Genomic DNA, 9,674 nt, shown 5'->3' on the forward strand with positions numbered 1-9,674 from the left:
AGCTGGCTCCGTAAATGATATCTCTTGCCCCTGCTGGTTCCCTGCAAGAGCATGGAACCAGCGGTGTGCCGCTGTCACAGAGACCATCTGACTCATGCCACCTGCTCCATGTGGACACATGAGGAGGCTGTGGATGTTGAGCTAGGCACAATGAGTCTCTTTGGTTATGGAGCAGAAAGCTGCACACTCCCGGACAGGCAAACAGCAGTGTAGGCGGGCCACTCAGCTAGACGATGGACTTAGTCCCTGTCTGTTTGCTTCTCAGATAACTGGGGTGACATTGGTTAATATTCACTAGCAGCCTCCTCTGTTTCCACTGCTTAAATACAGATGAGGACAGGGCTCTGTCTCCTTCATCTTGATCACCACCGCTGGCCCTGGCACAGAGAGTGGTAAGTATGCTTTTCTCTAGGGAGAGCTCAGAGGAACCCCTGGGTCATGCACTGCCCAGACAGGCAGCAGGCCTGGAGCCCAGAGAGATTCAAGGGAGACAGAGCTGACTACAGTTGGGCCTCCTGTTGTCATAGTAACAGCAGCATCTGAGGTCCTTTCCTACTCCCAAACCTGCCCAGGACCTGGCAAGTACCTCTTTCTAAGTAACTGACGTAGTGGAGGGGGTCTGGCCCCACAGCCATGAGCCTGGGGAGTTAAGATGCAGTTGAGCTGCATTAGGAGTGGGTTCTGTGTGCACAGCTTCTGCCTGTCCAGGGGCCTACATGGCTCCTGCCATTCTCTCCACACCCCCTGCCCGCACTGCTGGGGCGCAGTGTATGCCTTTGCTCCTTCTACCAATGAAAAAGGTAAAGCCAGAGAGGGGCCCAGGTTCATCTCCCACCTTTCCAAATACACCCAGGACAGATCTGTGCAGGGTCTCAGCCTGCAGGTGTCGATGGCTTTCCAGGCATAGTGGCCTGTGAGCACTCCTATGTCACTGGGGATGGAAGACCAGGACACCATCCTTCATTGAAGGCTTGGGCTGACCCTCCCAGGTGAGGGCTCTTTGCCAGCTGCCCTAAATCCAGAGTGTTGAAATCTCTCAGTCCCTGGTGAGGTGCTTACTATGGTTATTCCCATTTACAAATGAAGAAATAAGGAACAGAGAGGTTAATAGCTTGTCCCAAGTCACACCCACCCAGGATTCAAACTGTGCAGACAGGAAGTGAGGCTTAAACAGGTGAAGTCATTTGCCCAAGGCACCCCGCAGTGGCAGGGCTGGGTCACACCTGGATATCAACAGATTGTGACCTTATGCTGCAGTCTCCTCCCTGGGCCCGCAGGATTATTCTAGGTTGTCCCCAACCCCCCTTCAAAAAGACCCCTCCCACCCAACTTGGATTCTGGAACTGTCACTGCACCATATCGGTGTCTTGGCTGAAAGCATAACCTCTGTGTCTGTCCATTAGGACTTTACAGCTGCTTCTCCTCTTCAGCTTCCCTGGCTCACAGCGTTGGGGAATCAGGGGCCTCTCTGACAGAAGAGCAAAGAGACAGCAGGTCTCAGGACTCTGAGGTTTGAAGGAATAGACTAGGATGCAAAATAACCTAACTGCATGCTTGAGCTAAATGTCAGAGCCAATCCTGCCACCTATGAGAAGCACGTGGCCATTTCAGTCTCTGGTGAAGTGACAGAAAAGCCAAGGCTTTTTGTCACCTACTGTCTGTGCAGCATTGCCGTACCCTCTCTGGCTCTCAGATCCTTCCCTGTAAAAAGAGAAAACCGGAGTGGGTGATGTGACACAGGGATGATAGATGGGGGTGTGCTCACTCCAGCTGCCACCCCCCTCCACCTTCTCCCACACCAGCCTTGTCTCCTTAGAGCCCAGCAACCTCCAACTAGGAGGACATCTCATCCCAACCCTCCCATGTGACACCCTCAGTCCATTTTGCTCCAATAAACTGCAATCCTCTTGTAGTGAAGAGTCCAACATTTGCACTTAAAGTCATTCATTTATGTCTGCCCCAGCTCCCCGTCACACAGCTAGGGAGAGCGAGGCCTGGGACAGTGCAACTCACATGCTTGCTCAGAGCCTGGTGCATAGCAGTGGTCCTATCCAGCTGGAAGCCATGGCCTCTGACCCTGGGGCCACTCCGCATGTTTCCTTTCCCTCCCTAAAAGGAAGCCCAACTCCCTCTGGATGGTTGAGCCCTGTGAAGATGGGAAATTTCCTTAGGGATGCACCAAACTCCAGAAAGGAAGTGACAGGAGACAGAAATATAGAGAACAAACTCTCACTGGCTAGTTTAAGGAAAATAACGTGTATTATGTAATATGTATTCTGTTCTTTGGGGATTATTTAAAGATATGAAGGCCAGACAAAAGGGTGTTGTGTGCTGTGCTTTGTTGACTTTTAAAATAGGTCGTGGGTGCAGACAAGCTCCAACTATTCTTATTCCCAGCTTAGCCCGCAGGCTGTTCATCCTATCCAGGACGCCTTTTGCTCTATGTTCTATGAAGACAGTGGTATTAGTTATGGGACAGTAGCTAACTATGTGGCCATAGGCAGCTCTCTGCAGCTCTTACCTCAGTTTCTCCATCTGTAAAGCAAGCAGGTTGTATGTAGGGGCTGCAGACTGTGATTCATGGTCTGGGCATATCAGTTGGAGAGGGAGCTGTGGGGGCAAGGCGGCTCTGTGCTCATGTTGGGTGACTTTCTGTAACCAACTCTAAGCATAGGGTGTGCTCCCTGGCTCAGCACAGGCCTTGCCCGATTGCCTCACACAAGCCATGAAACACATTTTGCTCACCTGGCTGTCACCTAAAGGTTTGAGTTTGCAACATCTGTCCTCTCCTCCCTGCAATGACAACCCTCTGAGAGCCTTCCATGGAAGGTTTGATGTCCAGCCTGATTTCACTGAATTTCCCCCGGAAACCCATTTATATATGAGGCAAAATGAGATCAAAGGGTTTCAGTGACTTCTGATTCACACAGTTGACGAGAGACAAAGCCTAGAATAGAACTTAGAACTAAAGCTAAACGAGATGAATTTTCAGCTCCCGGCCACCACATTAAAGAGGAAATGAGCACCTCTAGTTCCCCTAGAAATGGAACATGACTGCTGGCAGGAGAAAGGGTGAGTTGCCTGCAGGGCCGTCAGCCTAACCTGTGGCTGGGGTCACAGAACAGATTAGGCACAACCCCGTTCAGGTAAAGCCACTAGGGGCTGAGGCTCATGTGAGTATCGAGTGGGGACAGCCCTCCAGGAGCATCATCACAGCTCCACTGTGCTCCCTCTCTGTGTGCTGTGCCATAAGACGCTTCCTTGTGTTATAACAGACTCTCAACCATTCAATAATGGGGTTCAGTGGAAGTCCTCCACAGGCTGTTCCAGCTCAAAGTGACTCTTGATCCTGATCCCACCCTACTTCCCTTGTAATTATGGGAAAGGCCACTTCTCTACCAGTGCCTCTTTCCTCTTTGTAACACGAGAGCAGTCACTTGCACCTTGAGTCCATTACAAATGCAAGTGCAATGACCAAGTGCAAAGCAATGGCTGAGGCCCCACGCTGCCAGCTGTGGATTTCGTTCTGCTACTCTACTTGCTCACTGACCTTGGACATGGGCCTTAACCTCTCTGGGCTTGGACTTACTCCTCAGTAACTGGAAGATAGTGACCGTTCCCCACACAGGACTGCCAAAGTAACTTGCTCATAGTTGTGAGTGCTCAGAACATAGAAAGCATCATTCCTGTTTTTGCTATTTCTCTGAATTTCTTCAATGATGACAATATGAGAAAGTGCTTGACATATGCTGGGCACCATCAAATGTTTGACAAACTGTGGTTGATTTTGCATGGGGTCGCCCAGTGGCCAATGGGAGTGATTAAGGGCTTGTGTCCCCTTCTGTGTCTTATAGGACAATGCTGTCCTCTGTCTCTTGGGGCCTCCTGCTGCTGGCAGGCCTGTGCTGCTTGCTCCCTTGCTCCCTGGCTGAAGATGCTCAGGAGACAGATCCATCCCAACACAAACAGGAGCACCCCGCCAGCCACAAGATCGCCCCCAACCTGGCCAAGTTTTCCTTCAGCCTGTACCGGGAGCTGGCCCACCAGTCCAATACCACCAACATCTTTTTCTCCCCTGTCAGCATAGCCACGGCATTTGCCATGCTCTCCCTAGGGACCAAGGGTGACACTCACACCCAGATCCTGGAGGGGCTGGAATTCAACCTCACAGAGACAGAGGAAGCTAATATCCATGAAGGCTTCCAGAATCTCCTCCAAACCCTCAACAGGCCAAACAACCAGCTGCAGCTGACCACCGGCAATGGTCTGTTTGTTGACAAGACTCTTAAGCTGCTGGATAAGTTTTCCGAGGAGGTCAAGAACCTGTACCACTCAGAAGCCTTTGCCACCAACTTCAATGACTCCGAACAGGCCAAGAAGCAGATCAATGATTATGTGGAGAAGAAAACCCAAGGAAAAATCGTGGATTTGGTGAAAGAACTGGACAAAGACACAGTTTTAGCCCTGGTGAATTACATTTTCTTTAAAGGTAAGCTTGTACAACCAGCATGAGCTGGTTCCCATGGAAACATCCAAACATATTCTCAAAAGGTCAGTTTTTTTTTTATTCATATGTGCATACTCTGTTTGGGTCATTTCTCCCCCCTTCCCCCGCCCCTCCGTTACCCACCCTAACCCCTCACTACCAAGCAGAAACTATTTTGCCCTTATCTCTAATTTTGTTGAAGAGAGAGTATAAGCAATAATAGGAAGGACCAAGGGTTTTTGCTAGTTGAGATAAAGATAGCTATATAGGAAGATGACTCACGTTGCTTTCCTGTACATGAGTGTTAAAAAGGCCAGTTCTTAACAACTGGTCTGGGCAGTGCATCTCACTACAGGTCCTTCAATCTCACATGCATTGTATTTTTCATTACATTTTGATTAAATGTGGTAATAATGAATTCAGCAGCCAAGATCAATGACTTCAGAAGTCAGAGCCTTTTATTGTCCTAATTTTATTGGAAGTCCCCACAAGAGAAGGACATAGAATATGCCCTGTTTGGCCAAACAGAGAGCCAGAAATACAAGTTGTAGTAGGTGGGATGTGAAGGGAGTAGAATTTCATGGCATTTGCTTTGGACAACTCTTCTGACATGGAACAGTATGAACTATGGAGTGCACAGGGCACAGGTTTAAATTCTGTCTCTACCGTCATTAGTCTTGACATTGGACAAGCTACTTTACCTCTTTGGGAGGCAACAATCCTATCTTATCCCATACAAAATAATACTATTGTTGTCAAGTCATAAAAGAACTTATAAAGTTACACAGCCCAAGGAACAGTGTAGAGCAAAACAGCTGATAAACTAACCTTGATCCTCAGCCTACACTCCTGTCTATGAGTGCTTAGTTCAGTAAACTGTGGTCTCCAAATTCTAAGGTAGCTTCTGATTAGGGAAATGGCCAGTGGTAGGGCAGTAGGGGTCAAGGCCTTGGGACTGCTCCTCCCACCTTAGCTCCCTTTCCTCAGACAGAGCCGAGACCCTGGGTCCCAGTGAGAACAACTGAGGTTCCAGCTCTGCTGTGACATGGGGTCAAGTCTTATACCCTTCCCAGCCGCCTTGCCTCCCCCTGTTCAATCAGGAGATGAACTCAGAGTCCCCTTAGGCACCAGCTCACTCTGACAGTCTTGGTGGTGGGCGCTCTTGTACAGCAGTTCTAAGGCTGCCCGAATATCAGCACTTCACCTGTGTGCCCAGGTAAGGACTGAGGATGCCCAGAAGGCTTGCCCCAAGAAATAACTGAAGTGCCAATTCACAAGGTGAATGGAGCCTCCTATGAGGGGATACCAAAATATGATTGTGCCAGCAATTTCTATCTGGAATCCCCATCCCACCTTGAAACAGTCCTGTCACCCAATACAAATGTGTGTTAGTCATAGTCAGGATGGCGTCTTTTACCTTGTCTGATCTAGAAGTGCTGGAATCTTCCTCTAGTCTTGAATTTGTCCCCACTGATGTCCTCCCAGTGGTTGGGAAGGCTGAGTGAATCCTTTGCATGTGGAGAAACAGAGGCTCCAAGGAGCACCTCACCAAAGAGACTCAGGTCTCTTCTATTCTATCTCACTTACCTAAACCTAACCCCAGTCTGGTTGCTATCCACCTACACTCTGTCCAGGCAAATGGGAGAAACCGTTCGATCCTCAGCACACCACGGAAGAGGACTTCCACGTGGACGAGGCCACCACCGTGAAGGTGCCCATGATGTCCCGCCTGGGCATGTTTGACTACCGTTACTGCAGCACACTCACCAGCTGGGTGCTGTTGATGGATTACTTGGGCAACGCCACTGCCTTATTCTTCCTGCCAGATCAGGGGAAAATGCCACACCTGGAGACAACACTCACCAAGAACTTCATTGCCAAGTTCCTGGATAACAGGGAGATAAGGTGACTCTCTAGCTAGGAACCCACCCCAGAGGGCTCAGAGCTTTCAGCCAACTCATGACTGACCCATCAGGACAGGCAGTGGCAGTGGAGGAGGGACCCCACCCTTGGCCACAGCTAAGTACATGTGTGACCTTGTGCTTAAAGAAACAGGCCAGCACCTGCCAGGCTCTAGGAAAGAGAGCTTATAGTGAGGAAACACAGACCCTGTTTTGGGGGGACTTCCTTCTCCACAGGACATAGACTTTCCCCAATATCCAGTGCACAGCATAGGGGCAGCAACAGCGGCACCTGCCATGGCAGAGCCAAGAACTGAGATGGAGTCCAAGAACTGGCACGGGTCAATGTGGAGTTCAGGGTGGCTGTTCCAGGGGTAGATGAGGAGGAGCCTGCAGAGAAAGGCCCAGGCCAGGAAAAGGCCAACCCCTGAGAGTCCAGGCACCAGTGCAGTAGGCTCCACTTCATCACTCTTCAGAGTGGTTTACCAGATCCCCAGGAGCCAAGAGTCCTTGAACTTGGTCCACAGGTCAGTCAGTGCACATTGGTGCATCGTCAATGAACCCAAGCCCTGCTGCACTGTTATGTGGTGAACACTGTAAGACAGACATGAAAACACAAGCAGGCATGAAGCAGCACTGTGAACAGAGCTGTCACCATGCTGCCCCATCTCTCCCTGACGCCCCTGCACCTGGGCTGAGACAGAGAACAAGGCGCAGCTGAGACTGGACCTGGTCATAGCACCCAAAGGCCAGTTGCCCCTTCAGCATGGATCCCACCTGGGGCCTCAAATTTCCCCCCTAGAAAACTGGAACTGAGGCTTCAGTCTGGTGATCCCTCTTCTGTTGTTCGTGGTGTGGGTGTCACTCAGCTGAATAGGAAGACATGCTGAATCTGCTTGGAGGGCTTCTCAGAGGCAGTGGGATTTAGGGAATACCAGGGCAAGATGATATCAGTGACACAAGGTATAGAAGATGTAACAACATACCAAGGCACCTTCCATCCTTCTGTGGATAGAGACAGAGAGACAGAGAGAGAAATGAGAGACAAAAACAGAAAGAAAGATACGGTGGTCTCAGAAGAACAGGAGAAATGCTCTAAAACTCCTTTGTGATCTTTCCTGCATGCTAGATCTGCCAATTTACATTTCCCCAAACTGTCCATTTCTGGAACCTATGACCTGAAAACAACCCTGAACACACTGGGCATCACCAACGTCTTCACCAATAAGGCCGACCTCTCGGGGGTCACAGAAGATGTCCCGCTGAAGCTCTCCAAGGTGAGGTCATCTGACTAAGATGTTGGCCCAGGTATCTTTTATGTAGAATAGGGTGGAAGGGACGAGTTCAGGCATGAGGCTGAGGAAGGAATCAAGGGACACAAATTAGGTCCAGGCTGAGTTCTTACCAAGGACATTTGGGATACACCTGGACAGAGAATCAAAGGACACAGCTGGGGAGGTGACTTCCCATGATACTGGTGTTCTAGGGACCTCCCAGGAGATGCCTATTGACCCTTGGTCTCATCTTTTCTCAGGGCCCTTGATTCCTTGGACCTCAGTTTACACATATTCACACAAAAAAAGTTTAGGCTTAGTGACCTCAGAGAATATTCTGGAATTCTCGACCTGTGACTTTTAGGTCTACTAGTGCCTCACCAAATCTAACTTAGTGAGTTCAATCAAACGGCCATTTGTTCAGGGAAATTAAGAGAGCAAGAATGACAGCAATTTGACATGGGCTGCACACAGTAGGGATGGGGCAGTGAAGGCTACTGTCAGAGTCCAAGGAGCTCATAACTGCACAATGGAAGGCGGCCATGTGCCCGAGGCATGGAGTGCAAACGGTCTCCTCTCTGAAGCTGTGGGCTGTATATAGAGGACAGAAGAGAGCATACAAGTCAGGTAAAGGCCTGACACAGAGAAAAGCCTGTGCACCAAGCAGGGAAGGGCTGTGGGCAAGAAGGGCCATCCAGGAGAGATAGGACCTCGTGAGGTCCTCCCTAGAGGAGCCTCCCATATGGGACTTGCCACCCTGAGTGGGGATAACACAGGTCATAATCTGCCTCTGTTTCTCTCCTTCCAGGCCGTGCATAAGGCTGTGCTGACCCTGGATGAGAAAGGGACAGAGGCCTCAGGCACCACCATTTTGGAAGCCATGCCCATGTCTGTGCCCCAAGAGATAAAATATGACCGACCCTTCCTCTTTCTAATATATGACACACACACTAAGAGTCCCCTCTTTGTGGGCAGAGTGGTGGACCCCACCCAAGAGTAACTGCTCTCAGGCTCCAGTCTTTCCCTCCAGGCCAGATTCCCTCCCTGGATATTAAACACAGGCTACCATGGCCCATGCCTGAGTATGACCTACAAATCCCTCACCCTGTGGTCTCTGTGTTGTCCTTTGTGCCCTCAGGTTGTATGTGGACTCCAAGTTACAGTGTCTGTCACTATCTTCTGCATCCACATTCATGAGGTTCCTGTGCTGGACAGGCACAGGCTGAGCCAGGGGGACTCTTGCTGAGACCACATCCTATAGCCCTAGAACTATCTGTTTCCCATAATTCCAATCAGTCTGGGAATCCTGGAGGGATCCTTAGGCCCCAGGACCCACCACACAGCCACAACCTTCTGAGAATCCTTTCCACTGCCCACTAGCCCCCGACTGGTGTCTCTGCTGGAGATAGCCACACCCACCCCATGACGCCCTCCTATGGCTCCCAGAGCCTCTAGCTCCTGCCCTGGCATTGCAGATGTATCTACTGTCACTAAAGGGAGACCATGTCCCTTCTCCCACTTTGTCACCTCACTTTGCCTGGCACCTTATTCGTCCTGAGCATTTCCTGATAATGGCTAGAGGAGGCTTCCCCCACAGGGCTGTTCAGGACACCAAGTGCTGTCTGTCCTTGTCATCCACCTCTCTCTGGAGGCCTCTCATCTCTGTACAGCAGGCCCTTCTCCCCACTGAGCAGAAGGGGCTCTGGTCTCAGCCTCTGTCATCATGTGATCACGGTGCCCCGCGTGGCTCTGAAAGGTCAGGGAAGGGCTGTGGGCTTTGTGAGAAGAAGGACAGCACCTGTGGACGCTCCATGGACTCAGTCCTTTCTGGGGCCACATGAATCAGGCTTTTCCCCCATGGTCTTCCCTGTCATCTTCCAGGGACAACCATAGGTCTGATGCCATGGCAGGAGGCTACCTAGGAGCAGCCCTTGTCATAAGGGCCAGGCAGCCCCTTACCGTCCTCCTTGGCCCTACTAAAAGCCTGCGGCAGCCAGAAGTCCATGGGCTCTA

The 9,674-nt window shown here is 50.6% G+C and overlaps 1 protein-coding gene across 1 annotated transcript; it reads left to right on the plus strand.

Annotated features, from left to right (window-relative positions):
- The first annotated feature begins 311 nt into the window (after positions 1-311).
- On the plus strand, positions 312-8,764 carry Serpina1 (serpin family A member 1). Its single transcript, XM_020185365.2, has 5 exons — positions 312-392; positions 3,855-4,489; positions 6,121-6,391; positions 7,517-7,664; positions 8,470-8,764. Exons 1-5 carry the CDS (start codon positions 331-333, stop codon positions 8,659-8,661), a joined length of 1,308 nt encoding a protein of 435 aa, XP_020040954.2. The 5' UTR covers positions 312-330; the 3' UTR covers positions 8,662-8,764.
- The last annotated feature ends 910 nt before the right edge of the window (positions 8,765-9,674 follow it).

Source organism: Castor canadensis, chromosome 3, assembly GCF_047511655.1.
Source record: "Castor canadensis chromosome 3, mCasCan1.hap1v2, whole genome shotgun sequence".
Classification (NCBI taxonomy): Eukaryota; Metazoa; Chordata; class Mammalia; order Rodentia; family Castoridae; genus Castor; species Castor canadensis.